The sequence below is a fragment of the Canis lupus genome, chromosome 30, assembly GCF_048164855.1.
Source record: "Canis lupus baileyi chromosome 30, mCanLup2.hap1, whole genome shotgun sequence".
Taxonomy (NCBI): Eukaryota; Metazoa; Chordata; class Mammalia; order Carnivora; family Canidae; genus Canis; species Canis lupus.
This window is the reverse complement of record NC_132867.1, coordinates 21,251,277-21,275,126: the sequence shown is the minus strand read 5'-3', so window position 1 is coordinate 21,275,126 and position 23,850 is coordinate 21,251,277. Positions and strand designations below refer to the sequence as shown.

At 33.0% G+C, this 23,850-nt stretch overlaps 1 protein-coding gene across 2 annotated transcripts in view; it reads right to left on the bottom strand.

The window, feature by feature from the left end:
• Nucleotides 1-23,850, bottom strand: part of NCAM2 (neural cell adhesion molecule 2) — a 514,781-nt gene that overhangs the window by 204,548 nt on the left and 286,383 nt on the right. For both annotated transcript variants that reach the window (XM_072806615.1, XM_072806616.1), the window contains exons 2-5: nt 16,517-16,591; nt 12,914-13,120; nt 10,524-10,667; nt 4,868-5,005 (exon numbers count right to left, since the gene is read on the bottom strand). In XM_072806615.1, the coding sequence (XP_072662716.1) occupies nt 4,868-5,005; nt 10,524-10,667; nt 12,914-13,120; nt 16,517-16,591 (564 nt within the window). The remainder of the gene's footprint in view (nt 1-4,867; nt 5,006-10,523; nt 10,668-12,913; nt 13,121-16,516; nt 16,592-23,850) is intronic.

Genomic DNA, 23,850 nt, shown 5'->3' with positions numbered 1-23,850 from the left:
TCTCTGTTTTTTAGCACTGGCCCTAATTATCTTTCACTTTAACCAACTCACTTTCTCTCCCTGCCTCTATCCTTCTGTCAATGCCCTTGCTCTCTAGTTTTCCTGTTCTTCCATGTCAGCTCATCTCCGTCTCATAGAAGATAGTCCATAGTCCTCCATGATCTGGCCCTACCTGTTTTCCAGCTGTATCTTCACCTAAAACTACTATCACTCCCTCCCCAAAATATCACATCCAGTCACAGTTTTTGGATGATTTTTCATGTCATACCTCTCTTCTCTTTTGTAGATACTGTTTTATTTCTCTATCACTCTCTCTCTCTCTCTGTTCTGTAAGGCAACACTTTTTCATCAATAGATTTGTCCCAAATACCAAGCATGTCTCCCTTTAAGCCACATTAGGTACCTCTTCTTATTATAAAATAGTCCATGTATATCCATATAAATTGCGCTTAGTATATGCTTTTGTATCCAACTGCCTCATAAACAATAAAGGACTTTAGTAAAGTTGATTACCTTAAATTATTACGATAAAAATCTAAGTGCTTTGAGGGAAATGATGTTACATTAAGCCTACTAGTATTTTGAGCATAACATACTGTGAAACATACAGTTAGCACTTCATATGTACCTGTTCAATAAATATACAAATGCAATATAAGTTAATATTGAAACTTCTATCCAGAGTCTTCAGTTGAATTTCCAATATTTTGATAAGGTGATAAAAAAATCATAAGAACGATCACCATCAGGGGGAAGTAGGATTATAAGATGCCTGTGCCACAGTCAGCGAAGTAATTTTAGAAGTACCCCTAGGTTAAACAGTATTTAATTTGCTTATTTTAAGTAGGAAAAAGACTGCATTGCATTGTCTGCTTTTCTGCGATAACAAATGATTCTTAAATTTCAGAGCTTAAACAAATCATGCTTTAACTTCTTATTTATGTTACGTGTCTGCACCTGCAGACCAGCTGTGACTCTGCTGCACATGTCTTCAACATGATGTCCAAGGTGAATGAGAAGTCTCTCTTTGTGTCATGTTAGTTTCATGTCAGAAGGAAAGAACAGGATAAGAAACATGTGATTCTTCTTGCAGCTTATTTCAATCATAATGTATACTGTGTTTGCTTATACGCCATTGACCAGACCAGTCACATCATCAATTGGGTGGGGATGCATAACTCTCCCACCAGAAGCACCATAATCCACATATCATTGAGCAGTGATATATAACCTTTTCAGTGGAGGAGAGAAGTATTTGTGAAAAACTGTACACAGGCATTAAAAAATATAGTAAGAAAGTCACTGAGGAAGTTAAGAAAAAAAATATTCCTGGGGCATCTGGGTGTCTCAGTCAGTTAAGCATCTGCCTTAGGCTCAAGTCATGATCACAGGGGGCTGGGAAGAAACCCTGCATCCGACTCCCTACTTAGTGGGAAGCCTGCTTCTCCCCCAACCTGCTGCCATACCTCTTGCTTGTGCTCTCTGGCTCACCCTATTCTCTGTCAAATAAATACATCTTTAGAAAAAAAAAAAAAAAAAGAAAAGGAAAGAAAAAATATTCCTAACATTTAATACTGCTGGTACCACAGAGGAACCTAGCTAATATATCTTTCAACTAATTATTGAAACAAAAAGTATGAATTGGAAGAAAGGAAATTTGAGGGAAACATTTTCAAAAGCAAAATATAGAAGAAAGAGAAGAATTTCTTCCAGAGCCAAGATTTTACAGGAAGTAGTGAAATGTACATAAGGAGTTGCCTGGAGCCTTTGGTCAGGACTCCAGTGTACTTGAGGAATAGGGGACAAGTAAAGGAGGTCCAGGATAAAATCCAGATCAGTTAGGATAAAAATTATTAGCAATTAAGAGAGAGGGCTTGCAACATAAATTAAGGAAAAAGTCATAGAACAAATCAAATTTGTAATTAAAAAGAGAGATAAGATAATGTGGATAAAGCTATTGCTTTATTATTATTATTATTATTAATTATTTTTGTACCCTTGAACTTTTCATTGAAACATCTTTAAGAGGTTTTATTAGAGAGAATTAATAGGGGGATAATTCTAATAAGAGTTCAAAATGTAAAAGGAACCAGTAGTCAGTAAGCAGGACCAGAGTCAATAAGACCAGAACAGAATGATTTTTCTGGCTGAAGTAAAGGCAAAATGTGAGAGAAAAGCACAGATGAACTGGTGGCATTAGTCAATGCATTCCCTTGACAGGGTCCAACTGCATCATCCAGAAGCGAAATAAATCAATGGCTGATTTTTGTGAACACTGTTATTTTGAAGAGTAGTGGCACCAGGAATTCTAAGGTATGAGTGTCTGTGACCAGAAAGGGAAAATGTGACTAATTAGAAGAAGCAGAGATAAAGCAATGATCGAGCAAAGGTCAGATTAGGATCTGTAGTTGATTCTGTTAGAGGAAATTGGGATATGGAAGGAGAATGATTTGCCTGCCTTTGGGAGGCTCCATCTGATGCAGGCAGAACAGAAAACCGTCTACATGATTGATTTGAGTGGTAAAAAAAAATAAAATCTCATGTTTATCTACTTGTGAACCCTGACATAATAGGAATAGACATTCAGAACTAAATATTCCACTTTGAGCGTACACCACGATGGACTTGAAGATTCAAACTTTGTTAACCCAACACACTCATACCCAAATAATGCCTCTTTTGAAATAAATGTAATCATGTATAAACATTCACAGCTAAACTAGTATGGAAATGGATTAGAACACTTATTAAGTGTATTACATGAGAAATTACAATAACAAAATAGTTAATGAAGGGTGAACATGCTATGTTGGCTAGATAACATTTCTTTTGTAGTATCAGACTTAATGTTTTAGTGTAAAATATGTGCATAATTTGACATATATATCCATATATATAACATATAATAGTAAATATTTACATACTGCCTCCAAAACTTTATATGTAAGAATATTATAATCCCCATTTTCATAAAATAATACTCAGCACAATGATTTGTCTGTGACAAAATATACTTAACATATGCCAGCTTAAATTATTTTGAAAATAAAGCACAGTATAAAATGTCAATAATTAAACAGTGTAAGTTATCTTTGTTTACTGGACATAATAGAAATAGTTTAAAGATGCTTAATGGTAATAGAAGTAGATGGGGATACAGATATAGATACACATCTACACTTTAAACTATTTTTCATGCACTGAAACTGTTCCCTTGTGTTGAAGGTCAAAACATCTGGGGTATGGTACTCTTAATAGATACTGGACTCTGCATTTCTAAAAGAGAAAAGCTTCTTCTCTGAAAGCCTGGCCCTTTGGCCTCCTTCATGAGCATGTGCAATTTTTACCAGCCTGTCTAGTTTTCATATCATACCATCTGGTCTATTCCATTATATTATCCATAAATCCCAATGAATTACAACTTGGAGAAGGAGAGAAAAAAGATAGCAGTATTTTAATATTCTCCTTCTCCTTCAGCAAGAACTTTGTGGTTAAACTCCTTTGCTGCAAGTAAGAAAAGACCAATGAACTCTTTTAGATTTATATGAGATTCCTAGTATTCTCCAGTCTTCAAGACCCTGGAGAGAGAGAGCTCATGGTGGGATGGGGATAGAATACAGAAGAAGACACAGATTCATTTCTCTGTCCTTGCTCTAACTCATAGGAAACATGTGGCTAACTCCTTAATATTATATTTTGTCTATTCTAAAAAGAACAAATGACATTCTGCTTACAGAATCCTATCATTATAGTTATCACTAACTTGTTATTTTACTTTTTGTGGTGGGAGGGGTAGCAGGAGAGGGAGAGAGCATTTAAGCAGGCTCCATGACTAGTGCAGAGCCTGATGTGGGGCTCCAACTCACAACCCTGAGATCATGACTTGAGCTGAAATCAAGAGCCGGATGTTTAACCAACAGAGCCACCTAGACACCCCTAACGTGTTATTTTCAAGAAGAAGAAAAAACAAAACTGCATTTGTGTACTGTTACTACTTGTATTTCCATATGGCTGAAGCGTAGGCTGCTCATAGCTGAATGTTAGGGAAGAGGGGCTGGTGATCATAAAAGGATTCCTATAGCAAAAAAAGTGGTTTTGATTTTGGCTCAAAGGTAATGGGAAGCATTGACAATTTTAAGTGTTGGAGGGCTGGATGGAGAAAAAGTTGTTGAAATCATGAGACTAAGAGTAAAGGAAAAAGGTTGTAGCAATTCCAGAAAAAAAATTTTTTTTGAAAGGCTCACTCTTATGGAGGGATATCATAGTAGAATATATTTAAAGATGTTAAAAGTATGCAATGCACATGTCATTTACAGATTAGATTACCAAAATGGAGACAACCAGGATAACATTAATATATCATCTGGGCTCACAGAATGTCATGTTAACACAGGCAGGAAATATAGCAGGAGAAGCCAAGTTTGGAAGAAGAGATGTCATCGTGATATCATAAACTTAGTTATCAATCTCCCTGTGGAATCAATTATTAAATTTAAATTTGAGAAAACCTACAAAACTGTTAAATAGATTAGTTTAAGCAACAAGTGATTCATGCAATTTAAAAGTAAAATCTAGTATGATACTTTACTAGGTTTCATTTAGCATTCTTTCAACAACTACAAAGCCAGAAAAAGGCAGCTAGTGTCTTAGAGAATCTTTGTAAAAGAAGAGGATGGTGTTAAATAAGTCACGGATCCTGTCCTTGAGGCTACACACAATGTAACAGATTCTATTGCTGGGATGAGGAGATTTCCTCCAGGTAAAGAAGAGGTGTATTAGAATGCTGCGTGTGCATGGCTGCCCTTTCAATAAACATATTCCCAACATGCAATAATAATAAGATACATACAAAGTATTCTCTGCTTACCATTAACAATAACGATGATATCACGGAAGTCAATTTCTCCCCTAGCCTCTACTCTTCCTTCACACCTGTATATACCTTCATCACTTTTATTGATGTTGAGAATCTGCAGATTATTGTTGGCTAGCATAGCAAAGCGATCTGGAAAGTAAGCAAAGGGGAGGAAATGATATCAGTAATTGAAAGCAGAGTCCAGTGTGCTCTAAATTGCTAAGAGTTAAAATATGGCACTTGTCTGACACTATCAAACTTTTCATCAACAAACAAATTCAAATTTGAAAGTAAAATGTAATTTCATGGCTTCAATTTTTCCACTCCACACTGCCTTGTTACACCTTTTTTTTTTTTTTTTTTTTCTAAAACACATTCGAGACTTTATTTCCACATAAAACGGTTAGGCTATTATTTCCCCCTTGGTACTCTGAATGCAGAAATGATACACAAAAGAACAATGCTGAGAGATTAGATATTGCAAACATGAAGACATTTTGACTGCAAATATGTAGCAACTTGTGTATGGGAAAGGGTTAGAAAATTGAACAGTCTTCCTCACACAATAATTAAACTAATAATTTTGTATACTCTGAGGAGGCAGCTGAATGATACAATAATATTCAATTCACATAGAGGATATATAAAATGGCCACATACTGAATTTATCTGAATTTTTTTCTGAATGCAAGATAATTCACTTTAGGAATGAACAGATTAGACTTGATTATTTTTATTTGAATATTCCATTTTACATGTGAGTATATGCACATGAATATACATTAAAAATAAGCTGTTACAGGGCATGCATTAGTAGATTGCTTAAAATAATCTGGCTGGCCTAGGCATCATCTCAGCCTGACAGTGCTTCTAGAAGGTCTGGCCTGATTTTTGAATCATCACAATTTTGTCGTAGTGCTAAGACCTTTTCTCTTCTTATCAAGTAAAGAATAGTCTGATATCTGGTCCTATTTTAAAACGTTGCAAAAGCAGTATCTTAAATTTCATTAATTAATACATCATTAAACATCATCTATTTGGTATGTACAGTATTTGAGATGCTTTGGTAAATATGAGAAATATGTCCTTGACCCCCTTGGACCTTTTGGTAAAGTAGAAGCGCCGATTAGTTTAAGGTATTCATCTCTGGGATGAACTGTTTATTGTTATACCATTGAAATTTACTTTTTGGATCTATTCCAATGTTTACTGCTCTTTCCTTATCTGGTGGCTTGGTAGGTTAGGGCAAACATGGAAGGCACATGAGATAAAGGTAGAGCCTCCCTCAGCCTAGAGTGATGAATGGATGCATTGGGTACAGTCCTACCCCTAGATCTGCTGCTAACTGGACTTTGTATAAATGAGAAATTAACTACTTTGATATCAGCCAGTTTGGAGCTCAGTTCAGATTTGGGATTGATCTGCTATCGTGTTTCCTTAATGCAACTCCTTAATACCATATCGATTCTAGTTTGGGCTACAAACACAAATAGGGGAATCATCAGACTAGGACTTTGCTTCATATGGGTAAGCAAGAGATAATTAACACAGAATGGAAATATCTAGATTCAGAAGATCCCAGAGACAGAAATGTTGATTATAAAGCAACAACCATGATTTTCAGCTCAGAAGGCACTGCTTTAGTCAATCACACATAACTCTGGATATCAGAACTATTTGATTATTAGAGACTATTTGTTTCACTCAATTATACAGAAGTTTCATTATTAAAATGTAAATTTTCATTACTGCATTAAGAAAAATAAATAAAATAAGATAATACTCAGTAAGTGATCTGCTTTATGTTTCTTTAGGCAAATTGTTTTCTAGTTCTCTTCTCTTCTCCTTCCCCAGCCACTGATGATTGGTCTCATCTACTCTTATGGCTTCAATCACCATCTATATTTTGAGACTAGCAATTTTTCTTCAGACCAGACCATTAAATGATTATAAAAGTGTTTAACAGTAGACTGGATGTCGTTACTCAAAAGGACTGTAAGTACTTCAAAATCATCAAATGAAAAATTTACTTTACTATCTATCCCTGGAATTTTGCATATGGTCTCCCCAGTTCTGTCTTCACGCATCTTTACGTTGAACTATTTGCCCAAGTCAAATTCCTTGAGTCATCCTTGACTTCTCCATCTTCCTCCATTGCATATTTAATCAAACCTTATGTCCTGTGACTTCTGCCTTGATCATTACTTAGTCTAAATCTCCTTCTCCTTCAGCAACTATTTCATTAGGGTTTGAATTGTTATCACTGCCTGGAGTTTTGCCTTGATGACCATCCAATTCATTCTTCTCACTGAAGCATTAATATCTTTCTCAAATTCATATTGGGTCATGTTACTGCCTTGATTAAAATCCTTTAGTGATGTTCCCTTTGGATAAACTCCAGATTCTTTAGCAGGGATGTTAAGGCCATAATGACTTGGCTCAACCTTCCTTTCCAGTTTCCTTTCTTATTAGTCCTTTATGATCAATCCTAGTTTATATTTGTCTATTAGTATGAGTATTCTAGTTGCACTTATTCATAAATCCCCATTATAATGAACTAATTCCAATTTCTTAAAAGCATCATTCATAGTGTCTTTTACCTCCAGGCCGCTGCAGATGGCATTTTCCCCTTCTGAAAAGTCCCTACCACTCTTTGCCTGGCTTATTCCTTTTCATATTTAAGGATTATTTCTCTCTTCAGCAGACATCTTGAACACCCTCCCCTGCCCTAACAGGTTGAGGTATTCTTTTTTTTTAAATCATCCTCTGTCATTGCATTTTTCTTTTCATAGACCTCAATATACCTTTTCATTGATTCTCTATTAATCTTTTCTACTAGAGTATTAGCATTTTTTAAAGGTTTTATTTATTTATTCATGAGAGACACAGAGACAGAGAGTCAGAGACAAGGAGGAGGGAGAAGCAGGCTCCATGCAGGGAGCCTGATGTGAAACTCAATCCCGGGTCTCCAGGATCAGGCAGGCCCTGGGCTGAAGGTGGCGCTAAACCACTGAGCCACCCTGGCTGCCCAATTATTAGCATTTTGAAGGCAGTGTACTTATTTACCTTGATAACTATGACTAGCCACCATTCAGCATGCTAAATGGCACACATTAGGTTTTCAACAACTAGTTTAAAATGGAATGAATTTTTATACTGGAAGTAGATTACATGAAAAAATATTGAACAAAATGATCCATAGTTTTTGATGCAAACAAGGTACTTCATTAGGCAATTATAAAGGCATCTAGGATATTTTAGAGATAACTTTCAAACTGGCTGAGTTGAATGAGCAGCTGCAATAGCATATCCCTCCATCCTGAGGATACTAAGTCAAGATATTCAACTTTGTAACAAAGTGGCACATTTACTCCCTAAATGCTTGGGTTCTTTAGCAGATGGATTCCTTTCAACAAGCAACATGGAAAACCTCCACTTCAAATATTCTATTGGAATTTTAATTATGAATACCTGCCATACAGCTGCTACCAAAAGCAAGGCTAATAAGATGGACATTTCCAACCTTTCATTATATCATCTGGAGCCTGCAAACTTTACTCACGTACCACATTAAGGCTTTAGGAAGTTACCTGGACATACTACATTATTCTAAATCTCTTTACATGTTCCTTTCATAGTTATAAATGTAATCTTATTCCATTAGCTTTAATAAAAGGGCCATACAAGGTATAATCAGGTGAAGAATATTATTTCTTATAAATCCATTATGAATTTGCAAATTGCTCCACAATGAACTATGTGGTGAGTTCCTTCAATATTAAAAGATTAGAAAAGTTTGTCCCTCCTCACAATTCACCTAAATCCTTTATATCCTAGAGTTTAAAAGAAAAAAAAAAATTCTTTTTTTCTTTGCTTGCCATACAACTCAGAGCCATGTTTCATTTCATGCTTACTCTAGACTAGTCACTTCCCCTGCATTGGATTTTTTGGTTGTTGTTGTTCTAGTTATAGCCGAGTGCATATAATTCTGGTAACACTGATTCTTGAGATTTCAAAACTCAATGAGAAGGGAGGATAAAGATGAATGTCATTGTGTTGAGAAACTGATATACACAACATTCATTCATTTAAAAAATATTTATTATGTGCCTAAAGTCTTATTGAAACTCAACAACTATTGTTGAAATTGGAGATAATAACCCATTGTTTACAGACAGGGAATCTGAATTAGATACAGAGCACTTAGAAGATTCAAAGTTTCTAGGCCAAGGAAAGGAGTAGAACCATAATGGCATTCCAGCTTCAAATCATCTCATCCCTGGATACTGGGAAAAAAAAAATGTGTGAGCTGTATCACAGAAGCAGCGCTCCTCCGTCACCAACACACTTGACTATCAATCTCTGCTTTGAGGCTTTTATTCTACGTGTCTTTTAAAAACTATAATTCATTTCAAAACCTTCATGTAATTAAGGTTCACAATAAACCAGATGCACACTTGAAGTCTAAGATGAGGCAATCTGAAAATGTTTAGACATTGTCATTTAACTGCTATAAAAGAATTGCCTTTTCTTTACTATTGAGGTAAAAATTGCTGAAAATACATTGCACAATGTACTCATGTGATTTGTTAATAAGATATAAAGCAGTTATCCTGAAATAAAGTCAGAGGAAATAAAGTATTATTTCTCACTAACTTATTATAATAGAAAAAAGAGAGGTAGTCAATAAATGACAAGTGCTGAAAATGCTAAGACCAGAAAAATTGTCTCAAAATTTAAAAAAAATGACTATTAAACATGATTATGGCACATTCTCTGTACATATTCAAAAATAGATACTATCTGCTCTCTCTCCTTTATGCTATAAGTTTTATCTCCTAGAAAACACACAACGGAATCATCCAAGATGGAGAGTATTTAAAAAGATTCAATTATTTTGTAACTCTCTGCAATGCAGATGCATTGAAAAATATTCTAAATTGAAAATGCTTCCCAATGCACAATGGTAAAGTAGCATAATATAAGCAAATTATGCTTTCAATTTCAGATGTCATATTATTCTGGAATTTTAGCTCAATCTGAATCAAAATTATGAAGACAATTTGAATGAATGTACTTTTTTGTCTATTATCCATATGCATTTTACCATAATATTTAGAACACGTAGATGTCTCTGAAAGAACAGTGCCAGAATAATAAACAGGATTCTTATAGATATTATTATAAGATTATGTAGATGAGCCTACGGGATGATGTTTGAACTATAATATGTAGAATTTGAATGGATCAGGATTGATTCCTTCACTCACTTATTATCTTTATACTGTTTGTACTAACTTTTTCTTGAATAAGATAGAGTCAGCAAACTTTTTTTGTAAATCTCCAAATGGTAAGTCTTGTAGGCTTGGTAGGTTACACCATCTGTGTCATAGCTGCTCTACCCTGTCCCCAAAGTGGCCATGCATTCTATGTAACAGTGAAGTTTGGCTGCAATCTCATGATACCACGCAAAAATAGCAGAGGGGCTGAATTCAGCCCAAGGTCTATGGTTTGCCAATCCCTACTTTAAAACTTTAAAGTCCTCAGAACAGTTATTTGATGCTCAGGATTAAAAAAAAAAATCTATATTCAACAAGGTGGATCCAGTCTTTCTAAAAATTGCAATGTTATTAGAACATATAATTTAGGGAGTTACCCAAATACTAACTGTCGGAAAGAGCGGTGACTTCCTCATTATGATACAACCAGCTGACAACAGGGGCAGGTGAGCTGCTGACTCGGCAAACCACTTCTGCATCCTCTCCTTGTTTGAATTCTTGAGGAGATACCACTTCTTTGAAAGTGAGTTTTTCTGTATCAAGAAAGTAAAACAAACCATAAAAGTATTATTGCTTGCTCAGTTCTCCCGATAACATATTCCAAAATCTGTGCTGATTGATGCTATGATTAAATCATTAGTTAACTCTAGATCTTTTAAAACCTTAAGTCAAATAATGTAATTCCTCTACCCAAGAACTTCACATCTCACTGAGAAGAAAAGTCAAAGTCCTCACAATGCCATATTAGATCCTAAGTGAACTGGAGTCAACCCACAACTTGGATCTCAATTTCTTCTCTCTTTTCCTAGTACCTGTGATCCAGACAAACTGTCTTTGCAATTCAAGGAATTGCGTTTCAGGTTTGTTCTCATCCTCAGGCACTTGTGATCCTTTGAATTCCTTCAGATTTCTGCTCAACCTTCACAAATAAAATAACTATCTCCCTTGCTAATCCACTTCTCTCCATCTCTTTATCTTATTAACTTTTTTTCACTATAGAATTCTATAGCATGTATATATGGCATCCATGTATTTTTCTAAGCTCATTCATTGCTTGTCTTTCTCTGCTCACTAAAATATAAGCACCAAGTGGCCAGTGACATTTCCGTTTTAATGAGTGTCTAGGACTCAGAATATTGTCTGTTATGTAGTAGACACCCAATAAATGTGTTGAAAGAATGAATGAACATGGGTATTTATGCCTGCTGATAAGTTTTCACAAAAATAGTTCACTGTTTTTGCCAGGAAAAATAAAAAAGTCATTTCTTTAGTTTACAAAACAACACCAGGCATCTTCAAAATGCCAGGCATCATTCAAAGTAAGGAAAAATCTTTCCAAATACTATGTCTGTGAAAGGATCACTTCAGTTAATTTTTTTTCTATTTATGAAATAGGTACAGTAGAGTCACATAAATAGGTACACTAACTTTTCTTAAGGAGCTTAGAAGCCAAAAGGAGTGGGGTGAAAATCTAAATCAGAAACAGAGAGTGCAGTAATATGCCAACAATTTGCCCTGGGCATCAAAGAGGAAGTCATGCTGTGGGAATGCTTTGCCTTTCTTTTCCTTCCTGTCTTATTTCAATAATGATAATAATAATAGTAATAATAATAATAATAATAAATCTATAAGGAAGAGATGTCTTATGACTTAGTATTTAAAATTTTATAGATTTTCACATATTTTTCTTAATACATAATAGAAATACTATCACGTAATAATTTTAAGGCATTGTTCTAAGCACTGTACAATATTAATTAATGTACTGCTCAAAATAACTCTGTGTATGAGGTAGGTAATAGTATTATATCCATTTTATAGATGACAAAACTGAAGACAGAGAGGATAGGTATTTGCTTAAAGCCACTAAAGTAAGTGATACAGCCTAGGGAGTCAACAGGCTTTACAGTGTTCTTAAACAGGTTAATGATTCCTGGGCCACTACAGTGGTGCAGTCAGTTAAGCACTGGACTCTTGGTTTGGGCTCAGATTGTGATCTCAGGATCATGAGATGGAGCCCTGTGTCGGGCTCTGTGCTCAGCCTTGTGTTGGGCTTCCTGCTCAGCAAGCAGTCTACTTAAGACTGTCTCCCCCCCCCCACCCTTGCACCCTGCCCTTCTCCCTCTCTTTCTTTAAAATAAATAAATAAATCTTCAAACAAACAAACAAATAGGCTAAGGATTCCTAAGTGTAAGAAGGGTGAAGGAATGCAGAGAGTGGGCAATCTCAAGTCATAAAATGAGGTGTAAGTGTGGAACCTTGTTAATGAAAATTCTGATGCTGAAGAATTCAGCTAGATATTATTCTCCAGTAGATGAGTTTTCAGTTTTTTGTGTGTCTACTCTTCTTCACTGACCTTTTCTCAGTTCTCATTCTAGACTGTTCAGTGTTACCATATATGTTATTTCACTTGTTCTAATCCTGAACTTTATTTTAGAATGAAAAAGTACTCCCTATAAATTTCTTAACATTAAATAATCTACTGTTTTCTATTTGTCCAACAGATGTTTAATGGGTGGAGAATATTAAAACATTTTCATCTCTCTTATTTAACCAACAGAAGTGGCTCCATCTACGTGTTTATAATAAACTATTATCCATTATCCACTCTATTTTAGAGATGCACTATGGTAAAATATGAACAAGCTGATGCTTGTAATGGTCTTAGAACGTTGCCTATCACATAGTTCTTCATGGGTGTTATTTTTTATTAAACACATTTTTTGTTCAAGTTTTTATACAACCACAATTTCAATCAACTAATAAATGCATGACTTACGGTAAATTTCCAAAACAACTGTAGCTTCTTGTGTCTGTCCTTTGGCATCTGTTGCTTGACAACGATAGATCCCTGCATCCTCTATGTTCGCATTATAGATGGTTAATCGTGATCTAACACCTTCCTTTTGCACTGCTACTCTCTGGGTTGAAATTATCTTCTCTCCTTGAGGATTATACCAATCTATACTCTCAGGTTCACCAATTGCTGCAAAGAGCAATGGAAAAGAAATGTTTGAAAATATGTTTCAAGTGTTTGTTTTGGCATTGACATTTACTATTATGTAACAATTTTTAACAATTTTTGGGGAAAATGTAAATAAGAGAAGGCTGGAAGTCTGAAAAATCTTACGAAATTGAAAGTAAACACAAATGTTAGCACACATGTTCATTCGTATTTATTCAGTGTTGAGAATTCAATCCTGTTTGCATAAGCAAAACCCAGAAGTTCTATAGGAAACTTCCAGTATGGTATTTAAGCTCTGATAGTTGAAATTTTACCATAGCAATCTATGAATTATTACTGCAGTTAAGTTACGAAGCTTGCTTTGGCCACCGAGTCAGACATAAATTAAATGTGATCAATACATCTGAACAGAAACACGATTACTAACATGATTTCACCTGTTCCCAATTCTCCTTGCTAGGGTCAGGAGATAGCACTTTTTTCCCAATTAAGTACAGCTCATAACAATGTAAATCTTACACAAAATAAACTTTGGCTTTTGATAATACTGAATTTGGAATTAATTTCCCAAGTTGTTAAACATATACAGATAAGGTTAATAATTATTTTTTGAAATGGAGTCCTAATCTCTTTTCTCAAATGAAATGAATAATTTCATCATTTTAATCTAAAACTGTTAACTATTTAATCATACGATAATTAGAATACATTGAAATGATACTTCTACTGTTAGGCAATTACAACCAAATCATTATAGGGTAAACATTTATTTAAGTTTTCCAATTTAGAATCCAGGTTCTTATCCTCTTCATAAAAACTTCCAATATTTGCTTTTACTCACGAAAAGGATGTATTTCACCTAATTAGTTGAGAGATAATTTGTGGAAGCAGTATATGCTATTAACTCAAAAGTATCAGGGGAAAATGCATAAAGTTAACTAACATTGGCAGGACAACTTTGAAAAACATTGTTCCTTCTTATTTTATTACCAAGAAATGGCTTTACGAACAAATTATTGTGCTTACCATATCAAATTAGACATGCTTGAGCAAAAAGTATGAAAGACAGTTTAGTTAAATCTTAAATGGATATTAGATATGTTATCTTCAGTTCTTTCTGGACAGAACCATAAAATCTTAGAGTTATGGAATGACTCATTTGGGGGAGGTATGTGTTTTAATTCCTCTCTCCACAGAGAAGTTACAAATGAATAATTTAAATGAGTAGCACTTTAAATTTGAACAGTACAAAAATCTCATTTTATACAGTAACTAGGAGATTCTGTGAAATATTTTGGGCATTCTTTTCCTTAATAATATGGTATAAAATTCCATTATCATGGAGAGTTTATTATGGATTTTCATAGAGCAGCCATGATTCTCTTTTTATGTCATCTCTAACAACTACTAATTTCCAGTGAAACTTTCTATGTTATTTATTAAGACTAGACTATTGGACATACTGATAAATATCATTAAATTTTGTATTTTCTTAAAAATGTGGTATACAAATTCATTTGCTAGTTATGACATACTTTTATTTAGCTCTCTGAGGGTCCGATATATCAATTTTGGACATATATTTTATTGAGTTCAGATGTCTATGCTTTAGTGTGTTAGGAAACTTCAGAGTCATATCAACTTGGTCAGCACTGTAGTGGAAAAAATATATGAAAGCATTCCGACTTGCAAGGGTTTCCCACATCTGATTTTTAGACTCTTGTTTTATTACTGTATTTAATGTATATAAGGAAATTTACATGACAACAGTATGGCTCTTGGTTATGCAACTTTATACAAGGAAAAGAAAATATTTCATTATTTTATCTTATTTTAAGAGCGAAACTTAGTACCACTGAATGATGTTAATTCATTCTTTAAAATTATGTCTTAATCTGACCTTATGTAATACCTACAGAGGTAATAACATTATATAATTTAAATCGCTGTGTATATACAAAATTTTTAACTACTATTCTGTGAATATGTGACACAATTGAGCTGTGTGTGCATATGTGCACTTGTGTATATAAAACATGGATGAGATTCATAAACAATGATCTACTTTCTTATGCTAAAGCTCTGCTAACATAATAAATGATGATAAACCAATATCTCACTTCCTCTCTGCCTTTCTACTTGTCAATATGCAAAAATATGTATCAATAGACCTATTAATTCAGACCTTTAGGAAGGCAAACATATGAAGAATCATGGCTTCTATTAGTTTTTTATAAAATGTGATATTACACATTCATAATTCATGTAATATATATATAAAATAGTATATATTATTTATAAATTTTATAACTTTCTATCTTTATTGATTTTAATAATGATGTAAATCATGCAATTCTCAAGACTTTTATAATTCATTTTATGTCAGAAATGCCTATTTTAAGCCAATTTTGAATGACTTAAGCATAATCAGGAATACAAACAATTTTAAAATACTCTAAAAAGTTGGGACGCCTGGGTGGCTCAGCTGTTGAGCGTCTGTCTTCAGCTCAGGGCATGATCCCAGAGTTCTGGAAGTCCCACATCCGGCTCCCTGCAAGGAGCCTGCTTCTCCCTCTGCCTGTGTCTCTGCCTTCTCTCTGTGTGTCTCATGAACAAATCAATAAAATCTTTAAAAAAATAAAATACTCTAAAAAGCAATTCTGGCACTGGATGAATACTTTTTAAAACTTTGGCTATGAAGGCTTGTATGCATAAAAATGAATTTGATGAATATAAATAGAAGTCAAATGTGTGCATTTGTGAGCTCTATAGTACTCTGAATTAGAATTCATTGCTTAGGTATTTAAATGTCTTCTGAAAAAATTCTGCATATGCATGATTAAACTAAATGAGGTCCATAAACCTCCCACAGGTATTATGATATATGATATTTTTGATTAATAGTCTCAAAATTCTTGCAAAAAGTTTTGCTGATTCAATATTAACTTTTTTTAAATTCACTTTTCATAAGGATAGATTTGATTTTCTTTGTCCCAAAGTTTTCACTCAGGTACAACTATAATGCAGTGTGCCATATCTAATTTATTCATTATATATTTACAAAGATAATTCAGTTATAATATTTTCATTCATCCTCATATTACCATTTATACAAGAATAATATTTGAATTTATTTAAGTTATTGTGCATACAATATATTTGCTAATAAGTTATTTTCAAAATAAATGAGCTAGTTTGTTTGGCAGGAAAAATTAATAACTTGGAATTAACTAATAAAATTCATACTTTTTAACATGCAAAATATGGTTATTAACACTTCCCAGTCCCATAAGCCCAATGATAATAAGGTTTTATTTTCAGAGAATTTTTCACTATCTAAATTTTGCAAATATATAATATTAAATTATTAAAGCATAAAACAAGTCATCATCTGAAAATATTTGTAGAAATACATACCTGTACATGTGAAGAATTTAGATTCGCCCACACTAAGCTCTACTTTGCTAAGTGAAATTGTCACTTGAAGAAGAGCTGAAAAAAAATTAAATAATAATTTAGTATGGCTTTCAACATGAATTCTAAGATTTTATTACATGATCTATAAACTCCACAGTCCAAACAGAAATTATTTTCCCTGTAAATTTTTGTTACCTGTAAAAAGAAATGGAAGTTTTATAAAATACAATCTTATTATAAAATACAGTCTAACAGCATTATGTCTGATTAGATGTAATTCACAACCAGACCAAATATAAGACTTATTAAATCTAACATGTTGAAATTTGTTGATCATGTAAATAAGTAAATTCATATTCACTTTCATATTTGAATTCTTGGTTGTATATGTACTACCACATTGGGCAATAATTACAGAAAATGTTTGCCTAACATATGGAGGCTTGTTTGAAAGAGTAAATCTTATACTGTCATCATAACAATAAAAATATAAACTACATTTTAACCATCTACTAAAATATTTCCATGAAAAGAAGAAAAATATTACATAAGAAATGTGAATGAGCATTATTTTCAGAAGATAAATAAATAAGTGAAGGAACCAGGAAACTAGTAATAAAATAGAGATGTTCAATAAGTTTGTTGTCAAAGTTGAAATTAAATAGCTGAATATTCTAAAATTTTAGAAGGTAACTAGAATTATTATTATTATTTTTTAAATATTTTATTTATTTATTCGTGAGAGACACAGAAAGAGAGAGGCACAGACACAGGCAGAGGGAGAAGCAGGCTCCATGCAGGGAGCTCCATATGGGACTCCATCACAGGACTCCGGGATCAGGCCCTGGGCTGAAGGCGGCGCTAAACCACTGAGCCACCGGGGCTGCCCCTGCTTTTTTCTTTGAATCTTTAGTATGCGCTTTTCCAAAATCTAATCTTGTGATTTCCAACCCTCAGCTAGAATTCCGTTTGGACAACATGTTTTAATTTCAAATTTCCTATGTGCAAACTGAACCCATTTCCCTTCCACCAAAACTTGCTCTCTGTTTATATTCCATGTTTTGGTCACCGTCAATCAGTTTTCAAGTCTTGGAGATACAGCCTCTGAAATATCATTTGCTTGCATTCTTATTAATTTCCAATACTTTTCCCCTAATACATGTACTCATTAATTTTGATGTGAGACGTTTATTTTAATCTGAGATGGTGATATATCAGATTATTTATTTCTTTTTCTGACTTTTCTCTCTTCAATCTCTTTTTCCATGAAGTATTTCTCAGGCTGTTGTATGCATAAGTTTCTAAAACTGTTCAATTTCACCTTCCTAGTTCAAAAGTCCTCAAAGTGGATTTACTGAGCCCAATTAATTATTATACAAATTTTAATTGAAAGAAAACTTACCTTTCCAAGTTTATTTCCAATTAATCTTTCTCAATGTTCTGAAGCTAGAGACAACTGCAATTAATTATCCCTGCCCTTTCTCCATGGACTCTTATTTTCCTGCCACTATGTATTCACTCAAACCTATTTCCTCTGGCTTTCTCTCCCTTTTTCACATGGCTGGCTATATTCTATCCTCAAAGCAAGAGTAAAATATCAATAACTTTACAAAACATTCTTTGATAGTTTCTTTATGCTATCAATAAATAAATATCTTTGATCATTAGGCATTTTCATCAAACTTACATAATAGCTACTTATATTAATTTCTCTACCTTATTTAAATGTAAATTTCTGAAAGTGAAGGCTCATCAACCTCACTTCTGTTCCTTGCTTAATTAAACTGATAAAAAATATGACTATATGGCAGAACAATGGATAAACACCAAGAGCTTATTACATGGCAGATACAGGACACTGACATTATTGACATTATAAAATTTTGGAATGACTTCATTCCCTTAAATTGAATTTAAGTATATCAGACAGTTTGAGAAATGTCTGCCAATTGTTGTTTAAATAATTTCCATCTTTGGTCTTTGTGGTAAATTTGCTTTCTTAAGGAAAAGTTTATAGAAAAGACAAAACTTGAAGGATGTAAGCACTTTAAATGTTAAATATAGTTCTCGATAATTTTATATTAATTTGCTGATGGGTATAATAAATATCCTATCATTGTAATAAAATGGAATTGAGCCTGAAATTAATTAGTTAATTTATATTAAAATACTTGGTTAATTTTTCATTAAGCAAAACTATCAATTCACCCATTAATCAAGAACATATTTTTCATGGACATTTTGGTGACTAGACACACTGCTATATTTCAGGTTATTAAAATATATAAAGAAAATATGTAATAACCTAGTTTAATACATTTCCCAAAGGCTCAATTTGCACTATTGACCTCTATAGATACATTAAAACATGTGCATATTAGGAAAAACTTGAAGAACTAAAATTTAAGGTCATGTCTTAATCATGGCTCTTGTGATTTAACATCCAGAGTCCCTTGTAATCATTCTTGCCCCATGGCCACCTCCAATAGTCTCATTTTGGACCCAAATATCAGAAGAAAATTAAAGTTTTGTAGTGTCAAAAGTTGTGTCCATAAAAAACTGGATAGGACTCTTCTATTTGATACCTACCTTGTTAATCTCTCCTTCATTTCTGGTGTTTCAAGTTACACACACAAAAAATGAAAGTGGATAGTAATATGAGGCCTTTATCTCATTTAGAAAAAATAATATTAAGCATTTCTAATTAAAATTTCTATGTAGGATGGAATTTGAAACTTAAATGGCATTCATTGATCCTCAACAATCTCATTTTGATGTTCTACTTTTTTATATATTTGGAATAGACATAATAACTTTAAAGAAGACTGTGTAGAGTATAATATTTCATAGATTCACCTCTTATAAGTCATTACTGATTACATAATGGCATTTCTTAAAATTCAACCAATAAATCATCTTTTTGTATTAGAATTAAGGTTGAATAGTAAAAAAAAATGCATCTTCACAATACATTCTTTTTTTAAAAGTTTTATTTATTTAAGAAATCTTTATACCCCATCTATGTGGGTATACTCACAACCCTTAGATCAAAAGTCACATGCTCTTCTGACTGAGCCAGCCAGGTGCTCTTCTTTATGAAAGATTCTGAAGGGTAAGAAAAAACTTTAACCCACAGACTGAAAAGTGGAACGTTGATAAACCTATGTTCTCTGTGAACTATTCTCAAAGAAATGAATGTAATATCAACTTTAAAAGGTTGATTTAATTTTAAAAAATTAAAAATTGTCTATAAAAATCAGTGTTTATTAACTATATGCATTTTGCAAATCACTCTTTTAAATTCAGTGGTATACAAAAATAATAAACCATAATTCCAAAATCAAAGGAATTATAATTTATTTGCAAAGATTAACACTACATAAAACGATAAATAATAAGATGACATGTATCAATTACGGCCATCATGAGATTTATAATCAGGAAGGCTGCATAGTGGACAACAAAACTTTAAAAAATATGAAAGATATTATAATAGACAGAAAGAGGATAAACATTCCAAGTAAGGATTATGTATGCTGGTGGACATTCCAGGTAAGGTAATAGTATTCAAGGAACATTCAGAGGATAGTTAGTAAATCAATATAGAGGAGGTTAAGTTCATGTATAATATTGGTAATATATTATCATTGGAGAAATAGTTTTGAAAAGACATTGGAGGATCTCAAAAGCCATGGTAAATGTCAAACCTTAAATTTTTCTTCATTAATTATTTATAAATAGATACTGACATGACAAAATTGGCATTTAGTAAAGGTTAGGCAAAGATAGGATGACTGACAATAATTAAGGGGACATGCACTCTAGGGTAGTTATGTTGAGTATCTGAGTTGGCTTGTGGCAAAGAATTTGGAAAGACCGGAACAGATGTAATAACAAAGAAAGATCAAAATAGAAGTTACACCTGGGATCAATTAGAAAATTAGGATGAATAGGGAAAAAGTCAAAGATATTAAGATTTTCTACTTCAGTGAAACAGGTCACCAACATGGAAAAGAATATCAGGAGGAGAGCTAATGAAAAGAATATACAGAACTGCAATTTATTTCCTAAATGAAAATTATTTCTCAAGATAGAACACAGGCAACACAAAGGTAATCGCTATCATAACAAAGCTTAAATTAATATTTATAACTTTAAGCATGCATATCAAGTAGCAGATATTCGAAATAGAGTTTCTTAATTCATAGGAATATAAATATAATGAAGTCATTGGCATTTCTAAGTGCCATGAGGGGCCCAAGAGCCTGTTGCAGTTTGATACAACATTTAACAATGGCATTTAAAAAGGGCCAGTTTATCACCTACAGAGGTTTAAAAGCTGACAACTTCATCAGTCTACTATATGCCTGACACAAAGCAGAGTTGGATTCACTTAAAATTCAACAGACATGCAGAGAGAACTTAAGGCACTGATTTATCTTGATACAATGACTTGTAACATTTCTCAAGCAAGCACTTTTATTCCTTGGCCTCTACATCCAGGGAGTTGGGGAACGAAGGCACTTGCCTAGTAATTACAGAAACTCTCAAGGAATCTTACTCACTTAAAGTCCTTATAAATTACTGATACCAAATGAGTATGATATTCTCAATTTTTCATTGAAAACGTTTTAAAACTTACCTGCTTTAAGAGAATTATGTAAATAGTTTACTTGTTCACATTTTTATTATTGAATTTTCATGTCATTATAGTACAACCGTCTAAGTGGTTTATTAGATTTTGAAAATGTTCAAGAAAATTCAGAACTTTTGAAACATTTAAGAAATAAATACTCAAAAAAAATACTCTGTCATCAAACACTTTAGGAAATTTGATGCTATGAATGTTTCATGAGAATTATTTTTAAATAAATTTTTTCATCTAAGTTTATCAAGATGAAGTTAAACTTTTTAGTGTAATTCCTCTCCAGCTGCATGGTTTGTTTTGTTTTGTTTTGATATTTGAATTCAATTTTCCTATCCTAAGTTAGGAAAACAAATGTCGCAGTTGCTAGATCACTTGGCTTCTAAAAGAAAAAGCCTGACTCTCTAATGCTTCTGTTCAGTTGGCCCCTTCCTGTCAAACTATAGACTCCACCTAAGGGCTTCCATCCTAAAATTTCATCCTAATTATTAAGTGAAAACAAAAACAAAAACAAAAAAGAGAACAAAACAAAATAACCAAATAAGATAAAAAGAAAAATCATCCTTTCCTTGCTTCTCTCTGAAATTACTATGGTACATCCTATTTGTCTTCATCATATTACTTAAAAAACAAAAAAAGAAGAAAAAGAAGGAAGAAAGGAAAGGAAGAAAGGAAGAAAGGAAGAAAAGAAAGGAAGAAAGAAAAAGAAAGAAAGAAAGAAAGAAAGAAAGAAAGAAAGAAAGAAAAGAAAGAAAGAGAAAGAAAGAAAGAAGAAAGAAAGAAAGAAAGAAAGAAAGAAAGAAAGAAAGAAAGAAAGAAAAAAGAAAGAAGAAAGAAAGAAAGAAAAGAAAGAAAGAAACTCTTGAGGCCCCCAGTCATTCTTTATTCTATTCCACTTTACTCAGTTCTTTTCATTCAACTAATAGGCTTGCTATTCTAAGGTCAACCACAATCATCCAATTTCCAAATTCAGTAACACTTTTCAGCTTTGAAAAAAAACCTGACTTAATGAAGGATGAGGCACTGCTGACTATTTTGTTTTTAACTGTCCCATTCCTTGATTCCTACATATTTATTCTCTGCTCACTTTTCTACATCCTCCTATTTTAGTCTTCTTGGATACATCTCTTCTTCCATATATGCCCTGAATTTCTGCATTTCTTAGTGATCTCTTCTTTGATTTCTTCTCTTGGAGTCCTACATATTCTCTTCTACTCCAAACACATATATGATGTTTACTATGTGCTGGGCAATGTTTTAATCAGTTGGCAGTACTAGGAATTTACCCAAAGAATACAAAAATACTAATTCAAAGGGATACATGCACATCAATGTTTATAGCAGCATTATCTACAATAGCCAAATTATGGAAGCAGCTCAAGTGTCCATCTACTAATGAACAGATAAAGAAGATGTGGTGTATATATGCAATGGAGTATTACTTGACTGTAAAAAAGAATGAAATCTTGCCATTTGCAACAGTGTACATAGACCTAGAGAGTATTATACTAAGGACAATAAGCCAGAGAAAGACATACCACATGATTTCACTCATATGTGGAACTTAAGAAACAAAACAAATGAGCAAAGGGGAAAAATATATAGAGAGATGCAAACCAAGAAATAGACTCTTAACTATAGAGAACAAACTGATGGTTACCAGAAGGGAGATGGGTGGGGATGGGTGAAATAAGGGATGGGGATTAAGGAGGGCACTTGTGATGAGAACTGAGTGCTGTATGGAAGAGTTGAATCATTATATTTTACACTTGAAACTAATATTACACTGTGTGTTAACTGACTGGAATTTAAATAAAAACTTAAAAAATGTATACATAAATGAAGTGATACTATAGGCAATGAAATAAAAACAAATGAAACTTTCTTATTCATATTCCTCCATGGATGTTTCTGTTGGTTGAAGTGAATAAAAAGGAGTTTTAAATCTACTTTTATTTTCTATAGACTATTCTATTTTTGAGAATCTAGATCTTGCTAAATTTATAAAAATTTGCATAAATTACATTAGTGACATATTAAGTGACTCAAGTAAAATGTTCTGCTACCATGGATTATTCAGTAATTGTGAGTGTTTGTGTTTCAAATCAGACATGCATTTTACTCGTGAATATGTGTACAAATATGTCATTCAAATGATTGGTACTCAAAAAGTAACCAATGTTCAAAAGAGACATGTGAAGGAAAAGAAAGAGTGAATAAGGATAAAAAGAAAGAAAGAAGTCCAAAGGAAAGTGAGAATGTCTATAAAGAAATGTCAAGAAATGATCAGCTTGGGAAGACCATCATGGTGAGACAATACATTTTATGATCATTACACTCATATGTCATGGAACCACAGCACTGAACAAAAATCAATCACTTATGTATTGAGATTTTCCAACATGTCAAACATTTAAAAACCTGGGCTTATCAAGAAATTATAAATAAATCATAGCAAAGAGGAAGTGTTTGTGAAATGAAGTTACTGCAGATTCAAATATATTTTTGTTGTAACAGACAAAATGATTTTTCCCAAAATCCATTGTCTGAAATTAAATAGCATGCAATAAATTTAGAATGAAATATAGAAGTTGAAACTCCAAATATGTCAATACTTATTTTTTGAAACTCCAAATTTAGATAAACTTCAACACACAGCACACTCAACAAAATAGTTCATTAATAAAAA